The sequence below is a fragment of the Scyliorhinus torazame genome, chromosome 28, assembly GCF_047496885.1.
Source record: "Scyliorhinus torazame isolate Kashiwa2021f chromosome 28, sScyTor2.1, whole genome shotgun sequence".
Taxonomy (NCBI): Eukaryota; Metazoa; Chordata; class Chondrichthyes; order Carcharhiniformes; family Scyliorhinidae; genus Scyliorhinus; species Scyliorhinus torazame.
This window is the reverse complement of record NC_092734.1, coordinates 22847780-22866152: the sequence shown is the minus strand read 5'-3', so window position 1 is coordinate 22866152 and position 18373 is coordinate 22847780. Positions and strand designations below refer to the sequence as shown.

The following is an 18373-nucleotide window of genomic DNA, read 5'->3' as shown; positions in this document are numbered from 1 at the left end:
TAGTCTGCGGCCCAAAATGGGCTAGCAGCGACGTAACGGGATCCGCGCTTGCGCAGTGGTTCACGCCGTGCAGCGTCATACGCGCTGCACGGCGTGACGGCTCATAAGGCCGCGCAGCTCCCCCCCACCCGACCGGAACAGCCGACCGCAACACCCGACTTGATGGCTGGCCGTCGCTCAGCCCCGAGGTTCGAGTCACGCGATGTGGAGGCGCTCCTGGACGCGGTGGAGCAGAGGAGGGACGCCATGTATCCCGGGCACGGCCGCAGAGTTGCGCCACGCCACAGCCGGCGTCTGTGGAGGGAAGTGGCAGAGGCCGTCACCGCTGTGGCCCTGACACCACGGACAGGCACCCAGTGCCACAAGAAGGTGAACGACCTCGTCAGAGCAGGCAGGGTGAGCCTCCCCCATATCCCCCCCTCCCCATATCCCCCCCATATCCCCCCTCCCCCATATCCCCCCTCCCCCATATCCCCCAGTGAATCCAGCCCTAACCTTAACCTCTGCAATGCACGCGCAACCGATGGCGTGCATTCATATACCTGCCTAACACTGTTGCCTTTTACCCCTGCCACCCCCCCCCCCCCCAGGAGAAGCGCGCACACAACAATAGGGAGCATGTGAGGACTGGAGGAGGGCCCGCTGATGAGAGGCCACTGACCGTACACGAGGAAAGGGCCCTGGAACTGGCTGGCGGACCTGAGGACCGGGAGGTTGCTGATGCAGAGGTCGGGGGCCCACGAGCAAGTGAGCCATCAACAGCCCGTCCCCATATCCCCCCTCCCCTATATCCCCCTCCCCGTATCACCTGATCACTGCCTGATGTCTAACCATGCATGCTTCATTGTGTATGGCAGGACCAAACGTCCAGGCACCCATCCCCGCAGATGCACACCGCCCGCAGGATGCCCCTCGGAGACCACAGGAGACAGAGAGACCCGGACCCTCCAGCATGCGACGCCCGCAGGATGCCCCTCGCACACCACGGGAGACGGAGAGACCCGGACCCTCCAGCATGCGACGCCCGCAGGATGCCCCTCGCACACCACGGGAGACGGAGAGACCCGGACCCTCCAGCATGCGACGCCCGCAGGATGCCCCTCGCACACCACAGGAGACGGAGAGACCCGGACCCTCCAGCATGCGACGCCCGCAGGATGCCCCTCGGAGACCACAGGAGACGGAGAGACCCGCACCCTCCAGCATGCGACGCCCGCAGGATGCCCCTCGCACACCACGGGAGACGGAGAGACCCGGACCCTCCAGCATGCGACGCCCGCAGGATGCCCCTCAGAGACCACAGGAGACGGAGAGACCCGCACCCTCCAGCATGCGACGCCCGCAGGATGCCCCTCGCACACCACGGGAGACGGAGAGACCCGGACCCTCCAGCATGCGACGCCCGCAGGATGCCCCTCGGAGACCACAGGAGACGGAGAGACCCGCACCCTCCAGCATGCGACGCCCGCAGGATGCCCCTCGCACACCACGGGAGACGGAGAGACCTGGAGCAACAGGGAGACGACACCCCCGTCACGTGCGGGAGCGACCACCCAGCGATGAGGGGAGCAGCCACAGGCCCCCGTCACATCCGAGCCAGGACACCACTACCCAGGACACCACTATCCAGGACACCCCTACCCGGGACACCACTACCCAGGACACCACTACCCGGGACACCACTACCCGGGACACCCCTACCCGGGACACCACTACCCAGGACACCACTACCCAGGACACCCCTACCCGGGACAGCACTACCCAGGACACCCCTACCCGGGAAGACGAAATACCGGACAGTGACTCAGAGTGGATGGGTGGAGACAAACCCCCACCCCAAAGTGCCATGGAGTCAGAGTGCGACGAAGAGCACAACACAACGCCACTGCTGTCACCAACACCCTCCACCATCGCAGAAACACTCACCACGGTTGGGCACTTTAGTGATGAGGCGTCTGGTACACTCACTGGTGCGCACAACACAGCCGTCCCGGTACAGCAGGTGGAGGTAGGAGCAGCGGAGGGACCGGGTGGTCGGAGGGCAGCCCAGGCCAAGCGAACATCTGCCGCCCAGATGGATCCCGGGTTCCTGCAGTTACCACACCCACACATAGATCCGATGCAACCACCGACACGGAGACGAGCGAATAGGGTGATGGGTGGCTTGCGGCGGCTGCGGTCGCAGGTGGAGGAGTCCACCCGCGTCCAGGAGCTGGGAGTGGTCCCTGTCATGCGTGCCACCCAGGCTGACACCGCACGGGTGGCGTCCGCGGTGGAGGCAATGGGTGCGACGGTGTCAGACATGGGGAACGGTTTGCGAGGCCTGGGGCCTTCCGTGCAGGCGGCGTCTGTGGCCCAGGAAATGGCTGCCCTCTCACAGGAGGCCATGAGCCAGTGCCAGCGCCAGATGGCAGAGGCGCTCAACGCCATAGCCCAGTCTCAGCAGGCCATGGCCCAGTCTCAGCAGGCCATGGCCCAGTCTCTGCAGGCCATGGCCCAGTCTCTGCAGGCCATGGCCCAGTCTCTGCAGGCCATGGCCCAGTCTCTGCAGGCCATGGCCCAGTCTCAGCAGGCCATGGCCCAGTCTCAGCAGGCCATCGCTGAGGGCATCGGCGCCAGTGGCCATGTGCGAGCCGGCGTCGCACTGTCACAGACAGGGTTTGACAACCCCCTGGGCTCCATGGCTGCAAACCTGCAGACCCCTGTCGATACCAGCACGGGCCTCCAGGACTGGCAGCGCGTCGGATGGCCAGTCCGTTCGCATCCCCCACCCATGTAGAGGCCTGGGGGCCATCGGGCACCCCGAGGGAGGAGGAGGTGGTGTGGTCCGTCCCGGCTCCCTCTGTAGGGGAGGTCCCGGTACACCGCGACACCTCGGACTCCCCCCCTTCCGTCCCAGGTGCATCGGGTGGGCAACGGGCAGGACAGGCTGGCAGCTCGCCATCCCAGTCGCCCGGGCCGCAGCCTGGCCCATCTAGGCCAGGACGCCCCAGGAAACGGCCGCCAAAGGGATCCAGTGTCAGAGGGCAGGAATCACAGGAGTCCACCTCCAGTTCTGCTGTACCGTCTGGGGAACCACGTAGACGTAGTCAAAGGGCCCGTAAGGCCAAACAATTAGACACTGAGTAAGTTGGCACGGGTGCAGGGCACAGATGAATTTTAGGGGCTAGGGCACGTTCATGAACTCCTTTGGTTATTAAAGTCAATGTTACACCTACCGAAGCTGCCTTTGTGCTCTGTCCAAAGTGTGCGGGCGTGTCATGTACGTTGAGCGCAAGTGTGTGTGTGACGGGTGGTCTTACCTCAGCCCCAGGTGAGTCTGCCCCCTTCCCCCTGGGCCGCCATCAACATCCCCCGGGCAGAGGACGGGACCGTGCGCTGCAGTGTCACAGCCGCATGCAGGGATGGTCCGGGTGGATGGTGGTACTGTGGCCATGGGTCAGACATAGTCCAACGATGTAGAGCCAGGAGCTCATCGGAGGCGGGTTGTCATCATCCTCCATGGCCTGCGATAGACACGCGTCCACCCGCAACTGGGTGAGCCCGGCCCGTTGTGCCGCCGGTGGATCGGCAATTGGGGGGGGGGGGGGGTATGCATGCGGGTGGGGTGTGTGGGGTTGGGGAGGGGGTTGAGGGTGCTGGGTGGGTGGATGGGTGGGGGGTGTGGGTGGTCGGCTGTGGCCATACTACCCGATTCCCACGCCCATCTAGTCAGTGAAGCGGGCGTCTATCAGTCTGTCCCGTGCCCGCTGGGCCAGCCAGTAACGGTGGACAGCCACCCGCCTGTGTCTACCCCGTCTGCCCTGACCATTGCCCCCATCCCCCTCAGCTGGGGAGGACTGCGCCTCTTCCTGCTGCTCCTCCACTCCGCCCTCCTCTGCCTGCGGCACATCGCCCCTCTGCTGGGCTATGTTGTGCAGGACGCAGCACACCACAATGATGCGGCCGACCCTATCTGACCGATACTGGAGGGCGCCCCCAGAGAGGTCCAGGCACCTGAAACGCATCTTCAGCACGCCAAAGCACCTCTCGATCACTCCCCTTGTCGCTACATGGGCATTATTGTAGCGGTTCTCCGCCTCATTGCGTGGCCTCCGTATAGGCGTCATCAGCCACGATCGCAATGGGTAGCCCCGGTCGCCCAGCAACCAGCCCCTCAGCCGGGGATGGCGTCCCTCGTACATGCCAGGGATGGATGACCGCGACAACACGAATGAGTCGTGTACACTGCCTGGGTGACGGGCGCAGACGTGCAGGATCATCATGCGGTGGTCGCAGACCACCTGTACTTTCATCGAATAGGTCCCCTTCCTATTAGTGAACACGGCCCTGTTCTCTGCAGGTGGCCGCACCGCGACGTGCATCCCACCGATCGCGCCCTGGACCATGGGGAACCCGGCAACGGCAGAGAAGCCCACGGCCCGGGCATCTTGGCTGGCCCGGTCCACGGGGAAGCGGATGTAGCGGTGCGCCATGGCATAAAGGGCATCTGTCACTGCCCGGATGCACCGATGTCTGCGATATGCCGGACAGGTCCCCACTCGGTGCCTGGAATGACCCCGTTGCATAAAAGTTCAGGGCCACCGTAACCTTGACGGACACGGGGAGAGGGTGTCCCCCGCCAGTGCCACGCGGTGACAGGTGTGCCAGCAGGTGGCAGATGTGTGCCACGGTTTCCCGGCTCATCCGGAGTCTCCTCCTGTATTCCCGGTCCGTGAGGTCCTGGTACGACTGCCGGGGCCGGTACACACGGGGCGTCCTCGGGTGCCTCCGTTGCCGTGGGGCCGCGACGTCCTCCTCCCCCTCCTCATCCTGTCGGTCAGGTGTCCCTCCAGCCTGGGCGGCTGCCGCCTGCCCCTCTGCGGCAGCCTGCGCCGCCTCTCTGGCACGCTCCTCCTCCTCCTCCTCCTCATCCAGGGCAACATAGACATGAGCGGCTGCCACCACGGCGGCCAACATCGCTGGATGGTCTGAAAACATGACGGCCTGGTGGGGGGGGGGGGGGGGGGGGGGGGAGGGGAACGACGACATGTCATCATTGCCCATATCCCCTCCTCCCCCCAGCCAGGTGGCATGGACCGCATGGGTCCAACTGTTGGAGGCTGGCACCTGGCCAGGTGGACCAACTCATTTGCCCTCCCATCACCCACCCTGGCACGGACCCCCCCCCCCCCAACCTCCACCCCGGCACGGACCCCACCCCCAACCTCCACCCCAGCACGGACCCCCCCCCCCCCCCCCCAACCTCCACCCCAGCACGGACCCCCCCCCAACCCCCAACCTCCACCCCAGCACGGACCCCCTCCCCAACCTCCACCCCAGCACGGACCCCCCCCCCCCAACCTCCACCCCAGCACGGACCCCCCCCCCCCCAACCTCCACCCCAGCACGGACCCCCCGCCCCAACCCGGCACGGACCCCCCCCCCCAACCCAGCACGGACCCCCCCCCCCAACCTCCACCCCGGCACGGACCCCCCCCCCCCAACCTCCACCCCAGCACGGACCCCCCCCCCAACCCCCACCCCAGCACGGACCCCCCCCCCAACCCCCAACCTCCACCCCAGCACGGACCCCCCAACCTCCACCCCAGCACGGACCCCCCCCAACCTCCACCCCAGCACGGAGCCCCCCCCCCCAACCTCCACCCCCGCACGGACCCCCTCCCGGCACTCCCCCGGAGCCCAGCCTACTCTAACCCCCCCCCCCCCCCCGCGCACACAAGCCGAGACACACCTCTCCTCACGCAATCAGTCTGCGGCAACGCCATTTCCTGCCCAGAGCCAACCCCCCAGGCCGTCACTCACCTCCTCGCTGGTCGGCGTGAGCCTGGAGCACCGGGTCACGCCGATGAAAAGGAGGTTTAATTCACGTCGACGTGAACGGTCATCACGTCGACGGGACTTCGGCCCATCCGGAAGGGAGAATATCGGCAGGCCGAAAATCGGCTGCCTTGCGCAGACCCGTGACATTCTCCGCGGCAGCAGCGCCATTAACGCCCCGCCGACTTTTCTCCCTTCGGAGACTTCGCCGGGGGCGGGGGCGGGATTCACGGCGGCCAACGGCCATTCTCCGACCCGGCGGGGGGTCGGAGAATGACGCCCATGTTTCTTTACAACAGGTGATTTAATAGTATGATCTCAACTTTTTAAAATAAATTTAAAGCACCCAGTTCATTTTTTTCTAATCGAGGGAAATTTAGTGTGGCCAATCCACTTACCCTGCACATCTTTGGTTGTGGGGGTGAGACCCACACAGACATTTACGATCTCAACCAATATGCTGATCAACGTCAGTTCAGATTCACCATGAAGCAAAATTGTATAATTGCCATTCAGAATGACTCAGGAGCAAAGGATAAATTTCAGAAGGCAGCGCATTCAGACAAGGTAAATAGCCTTCTGAAAAGAAAGGGGCATTTAATTCTACTTAACTGTCCTTTAATAGTTAACACATCAATAGGTCTGTAACCTGCTTCAGGCCATCAGCAGTATAAATAGGGTTTTAATTTTAATTCCCAGATTTAAAAGTTATAATCATTTTTAAAATAATATTTATCCTCATAAGTAGGCTTACATTAACACTGTAATGAACTTACTGTGAAAAGCCCCTAGTCGCCACATTCCGGCACCTGATCGGGTACACTGAGGGAGAATTCAGAATGTCCAAATTACCTAACAGCATGTCTTTCGGGACTTGTGGGAGGAAACCGGAGCAGACACGGGGAGAATATGCAGACTCCACACAGACAGTGACCCAAGCCGGGAATCGAACCTGGGACCCTGGAGCTGTGAAGCAACAGTGCTACCCACTGTGCTACCGTGCTTCCCTCTTCTATACTTCTAAAGTATGTGAATTATCAAATTCGATATTCACAACAAAGTGTTCAGTTGTGTACATCAACTACAAAACTGTACCACCCGTATAATTAGTCAGGTCATACGAAACAAAAAAGGCAGTAAAGTCTTCCCAACTATTTATTTAAGTCTTCCAAATCTGTTTAAATTATGGATATATATTATTTTCCCAATGTCTTGATGACATTGCTTTCACTGTAACATGATTGATTTAGTGGGTGGCACCGTGGCAAGCACTGGACCGGGGATCCAGGTTCAATTCCAACCTTGGGTGACTGTGTGGAGTTTGTACATTCTCATGTCTACATGGGTTTCCTTCAGGTGCTCCAGTTTCCTCCCACAGTCCAAAGATGTGCAAGTTAGGTGAATTGGCCCTGCTAAATTGTCCCTTAGTGTCCAAAGGTTAGGTGGGGTTATTAGGTTATATGGATGAGGCAGGGGAGGGGGCCTAGGTAGGGTGCTTTTTCAGAGCGTCAGTGCAGACTCGATGGGCCGAATGGCCTCTTTCTGCACTGTAGGGATTCTATGATTCTATTTCATCAGTTAAAACAAAACATCAATCCTTTACAGTTATGTTAAAATCAAATGTAGACATACATGAAGTTGATCTAGATCAGGCGGTGGAGGAGGGAAGTCTGGTTCCTGAGGCTGGAAGGCTTCTCGAACTTTAGCCACAGCGCCTAAAATTCGATATCCTGAATCCAAGAAACTCTTCTGCAAACCTACAGTAAGAATCATAGATTAGTGATCAAAGTAAACTGGCAAAATTCTTTAAATAAACAAACGTCGTTGAAAGATACACAAGCTGAATAAAAGGTTCCACGATTTAATGAACAAGATCAAAAATCAGCAAAGCACATCCCTCAATTAAAACAGGTAGCAATTTTGTTTACAGACCTCACTGTCTTGTTCAGTCACTTTTATTTAACTCAAAAGCAAACTACCGTAATTCCCAGGCCATAGCAAGTTTGAAATGCATCAGTCTTGGAAGTAAAATAGCCAGCAGCAGATGTATCTGACGTTTAGATGAATTAAATATTAGAAACTGCGAGAAACAAGATTAACTGGCTCAGAAATGTTAAATTGTGATGCAAAGTTGTATCAAATTTCAACAAAAGCACGTCACGTTGTTGTGGGGAGGAGGAAATTAAAGTGAATCAGTACCTGAAGTCAAATGAAATTGTCTTATGCATCTCACTGTAAGGTTCTTAGCACCATTGCTAGAGAGCAAAGGTTCTTGTACCTTTGACCAGAGGGAATAATATTAACTATGATGTCAGAATAAACTGTGCGATACAACAGATAAAAATCAAGAACAATGTAAGCATACAATCCTCAATACATGAAACAGGCACATTCAACAATCTAGTGAAAGTAAAAAACAACCAATGAAGCTTCAGTGAATCTTACCAGGATCTGAAATGTTCCCAGCTACAGCTTTAGCATCCATTACCATAGGAGAGATGGTTTTGCTTAGATCATCAGATGCTGCCTTCACTGATGCACGGAATTTTGGGTCTTCTGAGTTTTCAACTTCCCTCTTGGCAACCAAAAGAATTCGGTTTGCACGACGTGCAATGCTTGTTGCTCCAGCAACCAACATTTGAGGTTGTACATTGGCCATGGCTACCTTGCACTTGTCTATATCTTTCTTGATGGCTTCTTCAGAAGCATCCAACAGAGACCTGGTATCAATAGCTTCATCCACCAAACCTATATAAGCATATGACAATTATTACCCATTATTACCAACATGAAATTGAACAAATATAATTCTGAATTTCAAGCTGTCACCGAAACTCATCATATTTAAAATAGAAGTTTCTAGTTTGGTATAGCTAGAAATTTGTAATATCACGGTGGCAAAGAATTAGACGAATGCAACAACATCTAGAGCATTTAAAAGGTTTGTACAATTTCTTATGTTATCATGAAAATTCCCGCCCCGTAGTAGAGGGGTGCAGGTTTGATTTTCTGGCATCAGAGCTGCATGAGTAGGACAAATTTAAAACCATATCTCTGGCTGCTCTCCCACAGTTTCTGGTACCTATCTAAACAGAAGCAATAGCAGATATTTGGAAGCAGACCGTCAATGTACCAAATTAATCATGAGGTGCATAACTCAGTTAGAGGGAGTTATGAAAATGGGTGGAGCGAATAGACGGACTAATATTTGCAAAGTATGCCACAAATCTACTTGTTAAACATTGCCAATTCAGATCAATAGATTGGGCGACACGGCGGCACAGTGGTTCGCACAACTGCCTCACAGTACCAGGGACCCCAGGTTCAATTCTGGCCTTGGGTGACTGTCTGTGTGGAGTTTGCACTTTCTCCACGCGTCTGCGTGGATTTCCTCCGGGTGCTCTGGCTTCCTACCACAGTGCAAAGATGCAGCTTAGGTGGATTGACCATACTTAATTGTCCCTTAGTGTCCAAAGACATGCAGGTTAGGTGGGATTATGGGGTTACGGGGATAGGGCAGGGGAGTCTAGGTAGGGTGTTCTTTTGGAGGGTCAGTGCAGACTCAATGGGCCAAATGGCCTCTGTCATAATCCCCACGAGGACCATGGGGGAACCATTATAGACCTCCCCATGGGACTTGTGGAGTACGAGCTCCCAGATAGGGGACGGAGGACGCCCGCCTGGGGCTCGTTATGTATTGATATAAAAGCTGGCCCACAACAGGGCCTAGATAGGCTTGTCCACCCAGCAAGGAGTTGAGATGCTGTATTACGCAGAACTTGTATATAGTTAGAATAAATTAATGTTTAATTTTCACCTGCTTCCTCAAAGTTACTAAAGCCTCCTTCTGCACAGTAGGGATTCGATCATTGCCATTTTCCAATATTAAATGCTCATGGTGGACACAATTCTTCAATTTAGAGAAATGAAGTAAACTGTAATAAGTGCTACTTAACAGCAGCAATACAGGTCACCCCACAAAATCATAGTAGAATTTTACTGCAAGATTAGCAAAGAGTGGCTGCACAGTAAGAGGAGGGTTTATGGCCCCAATCTCCACCCTGTAATCATTCTGAGAAATCAGCTTTACTTTAAAATGTAGGGAAAAAATTCCAAGCAATGGAGAAAGGAGTGATTTGTGCCACATTAACTTTCACTGCTAATCAGACATGGAGATAAAAGTATTTGAAGCAATTTCTCTTAAGGAGAAGACTAATGGGTAACTTCAACAAATTCATATGAGACGAACACTCCAAGGAAGCATCAGTCAGAAATTGTATTACAAATACTTTAGTGCAAATTCTCTGAACAGTTATTCGACCAAGGGCCATTTTCTGTTGAGAATGCAGGATCAATTAACCTAGGCTTAAATCTGATAGTGATTTAGTTTGTTTTTAAGGAATTCTTTATTGGATAATCTTTCAAAGCAAAAAGGTAGTTGATTAAGCTTAAAGTTATTGCCATTTACCAACATATTATTTCACAAGTGAAGGCTTCAAGCTCAAAATAAGGCTTAGTTGTGGAGCTGATACTTAGAATAGCTAAAGACACAAGGAAGCAGGGCAAAATATTACTCAATGGACTTTCACAGTTTCAATCACAAGAACAGTACAACTACTCACCAGTCATTTTCTCGACATTGTCAATCCACTGGTTCTTCATGGTCTCAAAATGTTCATTGGCAGCCTGATTTCCAGGGTTTCGCAACAAGATGCGAGCAGCTGAAACCACCTGGACAAGTAATTCAGTAATAGTCAAACTGTGCTTTCAGAGCCTTGGGGAGAAGTTGAATATTGCAGCAGCAAAGACAATGCCAATAACCCCTATTCCAAAGCTATAAAGATAGGTTGAGAAGTATGTGGCTTACTGTTGTGGGATGAAAATGAAATTTTTTTGTTAACATAAATGTAATGTTATATGCAGCTGATTCAAAAAGTTTGATCCATTTTCCAATCATTCCAGTTGATGGGGTAGCCCACCTTGAAAAGAATGGCCATGTTGTTGCATTGACAAAGTGATCAATCAGCAATGACTTCACTATATCTGGGTCAGAATCAAAGTCAGCAACTCTTTTTATAAAAATTAGAGTTAGAACAGACTAAAAATGGAACAGAAGCAGGGGTAGGGGGAAAGAGTTGTCAGAAGATATATTAAAAAGAATATTTTTTTAAATAACGATTCTGATTTTGAGTGTTGAACAAAGACCTACCTGTGGTGTTAACTCTCGAGCAGACTTCACTGCTGTCAGTATACCTTCTACTGTGGTTTTGTTTGCAGCTCCAACAGCAGCAGCTTTCTCTGCTGTAGCACCAAGTTTGGCAGCATGGTTTTCAAAATAAGCTGCCCTCTCCTGAAACACCTACCAATAAAACAACATTGTTCCATTTTTAGCACATGTAATTTTCCGCATTAATTGGACAATAATATAAAACACACAGGTTCTGTTGGTCACAATATTCTACTCAAGGGAAAGGTAGCCTCTTTTATCCCCCCCTCTATTTGTTGTCTGATTCAATAATGCATTAACTGCAACCAAAGATTGAAAGGCAACCTAAAGTTAAGTCTACATTGATGTGAAACCACTGGAAACGGGTGTGGGACGGGTGTGAGACAGTAGGAGAAAAGTCTTCCCTCCATGAAAGAAACGCTCCAATTTTGTTCAATACTTCCCAACAGTAACATGTCCAAGATCGAGTACTCAGCAGTTCAGTATATCAAGGGTGCAAACCCATATCCCATCACTTCACAATGCCATGCACTGGTGCTCCAATGCATTGCTCATTGGCAAATGAAATAACTTACCACTGAAACAGCCCTCCTTTGCAACCGGTAATATTAAATTACAGGCAAGGTTCTCTATCTGGTTTGGTTCCTTCATACCTCATTGAGTATACACAGAATGCTAAATTAGTAATTGGGCACTGCATTACTTCCCTCAAACACCTCATTTTTATTGATATGCCATTCTCCTGCGCAAACACTCCTTTTTGAGTTCCTATTTACCTCATCTCTATTTGGTGCATCCCGAGGAGCCGTGGCCGCTACAGCCAGCAACTTAATTGGAGTGGTAGTGTCACTGAAAACATCAGATACCTCCTGGGTCATAACTTCTTGCATTTTGCTTTTTAGGTCCTAAGAGAGAATAAAGATGATAAAGTATTAGTATTTCAAGGAATCCAACATTTTAATGTGCCTCATGTAAATTAACATATTATGGCACTTTGCAATGGGAATAGGTGGACACAAAGCAGAAGGTAAATACTTGATCTGAGAAGCAATAATGCATTTCTTAAGATAGCCTTTTGAGGCAGAGATAGATAAAAATGTAGCAATGCTAAATGATTTGGCAAATAGACAATGCATCAGCTGGGATGTACTGCCCAAAAATACCAATCAAGTAAAATTAGATGTTGCCTTCAAGGGACTTAAGATCTTGAAGTTGACTCACTGGGACACAAGGTGTCAGCACAGAACAAGGAATGGATTCTGCAGAAGAAAACAGATCTTCAAGTTTTGAACACACTGAAATTTGTGAGAAGTGTTGAGCACTGGACAAATGGTCCTCAAAAAGATGATGGTGTGGGTGAGGAGTATGTGGCCCTGCAGCATTTACAGTCTGCACCAAAGCACAATGGTAGAATGGTAGAATTCAGGTTCATGTAACAGCACAACACATTGCAAGGTCCTCATTTGAAACTGGCCTCCAGTAAACAGAGTATAAAATTAAATATTTTCTGAAACATAACAAATAAAAGCAAAATCTTTGTGCTCGTACAGTACTTCAGAGTTCCATTGTCCTGCTCTATTGAATCATGGATACATGTTCATGCCTGCAATCCCCTCAGTATTAACTGGTCACATGCAGTGTGCTACTGATCAGAGATGTTAAGTGGAGGCTAGATCATGCCAAAAACAAGAAGGAGGGTGACAAAGAGGAAGAATACACAAACACAAAGGTCTTACATTTGCAAAGAACTGTTCCTCAGCATGGAATTGAATTCCTTACTGCCAACTACACTTCTCCCTAATTAACCAATTATAATTTGTACATAAAGAATACAGCTTTCATTTTCTGAGTAATCAACACATTCATAAATCGTTTCCCATACAAAGCATTAAAATTATCAGACACTATAATGCTCAAGCTCTACTCAAAATATATTCACTGTGAAACTATGCACTTTTCACATGTCTGCTGAGGAAATTAATTCTATTTTCTCTGGAGTTTAGAAGGACAAGAGACAATCTTATTGAAAGGTAAAATATTCTGGGTTTGCTAGGGTGGATGCTGAGAGATTGTTTCCGCTGGTCAAGGAATCTAAAACACGGGGCGCATCTAAAACATGGGGCGCAGTCTCAGGATAAGGAGCCAATCAGTTAGAACAAAGAACAAAGAACAAAGAAATGTACAGCACAGGAACAGGCCCTTCGGCCCTCCAAGCCCGTGCCGACCATACTGCCCGACTAAACTACAATCTTCTACACTTCCTGGGTCCGTATCCTTCTATTCCCATCCTATTCATATATTTGTCAAGATGCCCCTTAAATGTCCCTATCGTCCCTGCCTCCACTACCTCCTCCGGTAGTGAGTTCCAGGCACCCACTACCCTCTGCGTAAAAAACTTGCCTCGTACATCTACTCTAAACTTTGCCCCTCTCACCTTAAACCTATGCCCCCTAGTAATTGACCCCTCTACCCTGGGGAAAAGCCTCTGACTATCCACTCTGTCTATGCCCCTCATAATTTTGTATACCTCTATCAGGTCGCCCCTCAACCTCCTTCGTTCCAGTGAGAACAAACCGAGTTTATTCAATCGCTCCTCATAGCTTATGCCCTCCATACCAGGCAACATTCTGGTAAATCTCTTCTGCACCCTCTCTAAAGCCTCCACATCCTTCTGGTAGTGTGGCGACCAGAATTGAACACTATACTCCAAGTGTGGCCTAACTAAGGTTCTATACAGCTGCAACATGACTTGCCAATTCTTATACTCAATGCCCCGGCCAATGAAGGCAAGCATGCCGTATGCCTTCTTGACTACCTTCTCCACCTGTGTAGCCCCTTTCAGTGATCTGTGGACCTGTACTCCTAGATCTCTTTGACTTTCAATACTCTTGAGGGTTCTACCATTCACTGTATATTCCCTACCTGCATTAGCCCTTCCAAAATGCATTACCTCACATTTGTCCAGGTTAAACTCCATCTGCCATCTCTCCGCCCAAGTCTCCAGACAATCTAAATCCTGCTGTATCCTCAGACAGTCCTCATTGCTATCCGCAATTCCACCAACCTTTGTGTCGTCTGCAAACTTACTAATCAGACCAGTTACATTTTCCTCCAAATCATTTATATATACTACAAAGAGCAAAGGTCCCAGCACTGATCCCTGTGGAACACCACTGGTCACAGCCCTCCAATTAGAAAAGCATCCCTCCATTGCTACCCTCTGCCTTCTATGGCCTAGCCAGTTCTGTATCCACCTTGCCAGTTCACCCCTGATCCCGTGTGACTTCACCTTTTGTACCAGTCTACCATGAGGGACCTTGTCAAAGGCCTTACTGAAGTCCATATAGACAACATCTACTGCCCTACCTGCATCAATCATCTTAGTGACCTCCTCGAAAAACTCTATCAAGTTAGTGAGACACGACCTCCCCTTCACAAAACCGTGCTGCCTCTCACTAATACGTCCATTTGCTTCCAAATGGGAGTAGATCCTGTCTCGAAGAATTCTCTCCAGTAATTTCCCTACCACTGAAGTAAGGCTCACCGGCCTGTAGTTCCCGGGATTATCCCTGCCACCCTTCTTAAACAGAGGAACAACATTGGCTATTCTCCAGTCCTCCGGGACATCCCCTGAAGACAGCGAGGATCCAAAGATTTCTGTCAAGGCCTCAGCAATTTCCTCTCCAGCCTCCTTCAGTATTCTGGGGTAGATCCCATCCGGCCCTGGGGACTTATCTACCTTAATATTTTTTAAGACACCCAACACCTCGTCTTTTTGGATCACAATGTGACCCAGGCTATCTACACCCCCTTCTCCAGACTCAACATCTACCAATTCCTTCTCTTTGGTGAATACTGATGCAAAGTATTCATTTAGTACCTCGCCCATTTCCTCTGGCTCCACACATAGATTCCCTTGCCTATCCTTCAGTGGGCCAACCCTTTCCCTGGCTACCCTCTTACTTTTTATGTAAGTGTAAAAAGCCTTGGGATTTTCCTTAACCCTATTTGCCAATGCCTTTTCATGACCCCTTCTAGCCCTCCTGACTCCTTGCTTAAGTTCCTTCCTACTTTCCTTATATGCCACACAGGCTTCGTCTGTTCCCAGCCTTTTAGCCCTGACAAATGCCTCCTTTTTCTTTTTGACGAGGCCTACAATATCACTCGTCATCCAAGGTTCCCGAAAATTGCCGTATTTATCTTTCTTCCTCACAGGAACATGCCTGTCCTGTATTCCTTTCAACTGACACTTGAAAGCCTCCCACATGTCAGATGTTGATTTGCCTTCAAACATCCGCCCCCAATCTATGTTCTTCAGTTCCCGCCTAATATTGTTATAATTAGCCTTCCCCCAATTTAGCACATTCATCCTCGGACCACTCTTATCCTTGTCCACCAGTACTTTAAAACTTACTGAATTGTGGTCACTGTTACCGAAATGCTCCCCTACTGAAACATCTACCACCTGGCCGGGCTCATTCCCCAATACCAGGTCCAGTACCCGCCCCTTCCCTAGTTGGACTGTTTACATATTGTTTTAAGAAGCCCTCCTGGATGCTCCTTACAAACTCTGCCCCGTCTAAGCCCCTGGCACTAAGTGAGTCCCAGTCAATATTGGGGAAGTTGAAGTCTCCCATCACCACAACCCTGTTGTTTTTACTCTTTTCCAAAATCTGTCTACCTATCTGCTCCTCTATCTCCCGCTGGCTGTTGGGAGGCCTGTAGTATACCCCCAACATTGTGACTGCACCCTTCTTATTCCTGATCTCTACCCATATAGCCTCACTGCCCTCTGAGGTGTCCTCTCGCTGTATAGCTGTGATACTCTCCTGAACAAGTAGCGCAACTCCGCCTCCCCTTTTACATCCCCCTCTATCCCGCCTGAAACATCTAAATCCTGGAACGTTTAGCTGCCAATCCTGCCCTTCCCTCAACCAGGTCTCTGTAATGGCAACAACATCATAGTTCCAAGTAGTAATCCAAGCTCTAAGTTCATCTGCCTTACCCGTAATGCTCCTTGCATTAAAACATATGCACTTCAGGCCACCAGACCCGCTGTGTTCAGCAACTTCTCCCCGTCTGCGCTGCCTCAGAGCCACACTGTCCCTATTCCCTAGTTCTCCCTCAATGCTCTCACCTTCTGACCTATTGCTCCCGTGCCCACCCCCCTGCCATACTAGTTTAAACCCTCCCGTGTGACACTAGCAAACCTCGCGGCCAGGATATTTATGCCTCTCCGGTTTAGATGCAACCCGTCCATCTTATACAGGTCACACCTGCCCCGGAAGAGCTCCCAGTGGTCCAGATAACAGAAACCCTCCCTCCTACACCAGCTGTTTAGCCACGTGTTTGTCTGCTCTATCTTCCTATTTCTAGCCTCACTGGCACGTGGCACAGGATGAGATGGAGGAGAAATTACTTCACTCAAAGAGTTGTGAATCTTTGGAATTCTCTGGCACAGAGGGTTGTAGAAACCCCATTGTTGAACACACGTAAGACTGGGACAGATATCTGGGTCGGGATTCTCCGCCGCCGTGATTCTCCGTTTTGCCGGCGCCCGGGGGTTTCCTGACTGCGAGGGGCTGCCCCACAATGGGAAACCCCATTGACCGGCCGGCATAATGGAGAATCCCGCCGGCGGGTCGAGGCTGAAAAGTGGCGTGACGGGGTGGAGAATCCAGCCCCCCGGTCTCCCAAGGAATAAAGGGTCATATGGGCAGGGAAGTGGAGTTGAAGCCCTAGATCAGCCATGATTGTATTGAATGGTGGATTAGACTTCTCACGTTAAAAGTTCAAGAATTTAACACAAAAGGATTCATTCCAAGAAAGCATGGCTCGTCATTACAGAGATAGTACTCCACCTACTGGTGAATATTCATTTTACACGAGATGGATTGGATTATTGTCACGTGTACCGAGGTACAGTGAAAAGTATTTTTCTGCGAGCAGCTCAACAGATCATTAAGTACATGAGAAGAAAAGAAAATACATAATAGGGCAACAAAACATATACAATGTAACTACATAAGCACTGGCATCGGATGAAGCATACAGGGTGTAGTGTTAATGGAGTCAGTCCATAAGAGGGTCATTTAGGAGTCTGGTGACAGTGGGGAAGAAGCTGTTTTTGAGTCTATTTGTGTGTGTTCTCAGACTTCTGTATCTCCTGCCCGATGGAAGGAAGTTGGAAGAGTGAGTAAGCCGGGTGGGAGGGATCTTTGATTATGCTGCCCGCTTTCCCCAGGCAGCGGGAGGTGTAGATGGAGTCAATGGATGGGAGGCAGGTTTGTGTGATGGACTGGGCGGTGTTCACGACTCTCTGAAGTTTCTTGCGGTCCTGGGCCGAGCAGTTGCCATACCAGGCTGTGATGCAGCCCGATAGGTTGCTTTCTTTGGTGCATCTGTAAAAGTTGGTAAGAGTCAATGTGGACATGCCGAATTTCCTTAGTTTCCTGAGGAAGTATAGGCGCTGTTGTGCTTTCTTGGTGGTAGCGTCGACGTGGGTGGACCAGGACAGATTTTTGGAGATGTGCACCCCTAGGAATTTGAAACTGCTAACCATCTCCACCTCGGCCCCGTTGATGCTGACAGGGGTGTGTACAGTACTTTGCTTCCTGAAGTCAATTACCAGCTCTTTAGTTTTGCTGGCATTGAGGGAGAGATTATTGTCGCTACACCACTCCACTAGGTTCTCTATCTCCCTCCTGTATTCGGACTCATCGTTATTCGAGATCCGGCCCACTATGGTCGTATCGTCAGCAAACTTGTAGATGGAGTTGGAACCAAGTTTTGCCACGCAGTTGTGCGTGTACAGGGAGTAGAGGAGCGCAGCCTTGCGGGGCGCCGGTGCTGAGGACTATTGTGGAGGAGGTGTTGTTGTTTGTTCTTACTGATTGTGGTCTGTTGGTCAGAAAATCGAGGATCCAGTTGCAGAGTGGGGAGCCAAGTCCTAGGTTTTGGAGCTTTGATATGAGCTTGGCTGGGATTCTGGTGTTGAAGGCGGAGCTGTAGTCAATAAATAGTAGTCTAATGTAGGAGTCCTTGTTTTCGAGACGCTCTAGGGATGAGTGTAGGGCCAGGGAAATGGTGTCTGATGTGGACCGGTTGCAGCGGTATGCGAATTGCAGTGGATCAAGGCGTTCTGGGAGTATGGAGGTGATGCGCTTCATGATCAACCTCTCGAACGGTTACCATCAAATAAAATGCAAGATTTTAATTTTAAAATATTTCTCGACTGCATATTTCAATTCTCAGAATGGTCTGAATAATTATTTTTAACTAATTGGCAGCACGGTAGCATAGTGATTAGCACAATTGCTTCACAGC

General features: G+C 50.9%; 1 protein-coding gene across 2 annotated transcripts in view; it reads right to left on the bottom strand.

Annotated features, from left to right (window-relative positions):
• Window positions 1-18373, bottom strand: part of LOC140403576 (vinculin) — a 209475-nt gene that overhangs the window by 28721 nt on the left and 162381 nt on the right. For both annotated transcript variants that reach the window (XM_072491635.1, XM_072491636.1), the window contains exons 13-17: window positions 11824-11952; window positions 11030-11179; window positions 10443-10551; window positions 8266-8568; window positions 7453-7577 (exon numbers count right to left, since the gene is read on the bottom strand). In XM_072491635.1, the coding sequence (XP_072347736.1) occupies window positions 7453-7577; window positions 8266-8568; window positions 10443-10551; window positions 11030-11179; window positions 11824-11952 (816 nt within the window). The remainder of the gene's footprint in view (window positions 1-7452; window positions 7578-8265; window positions 8569-10442; window positions 10552-11029; window positions 11180-11823; window positions 11953-18373) is intronic.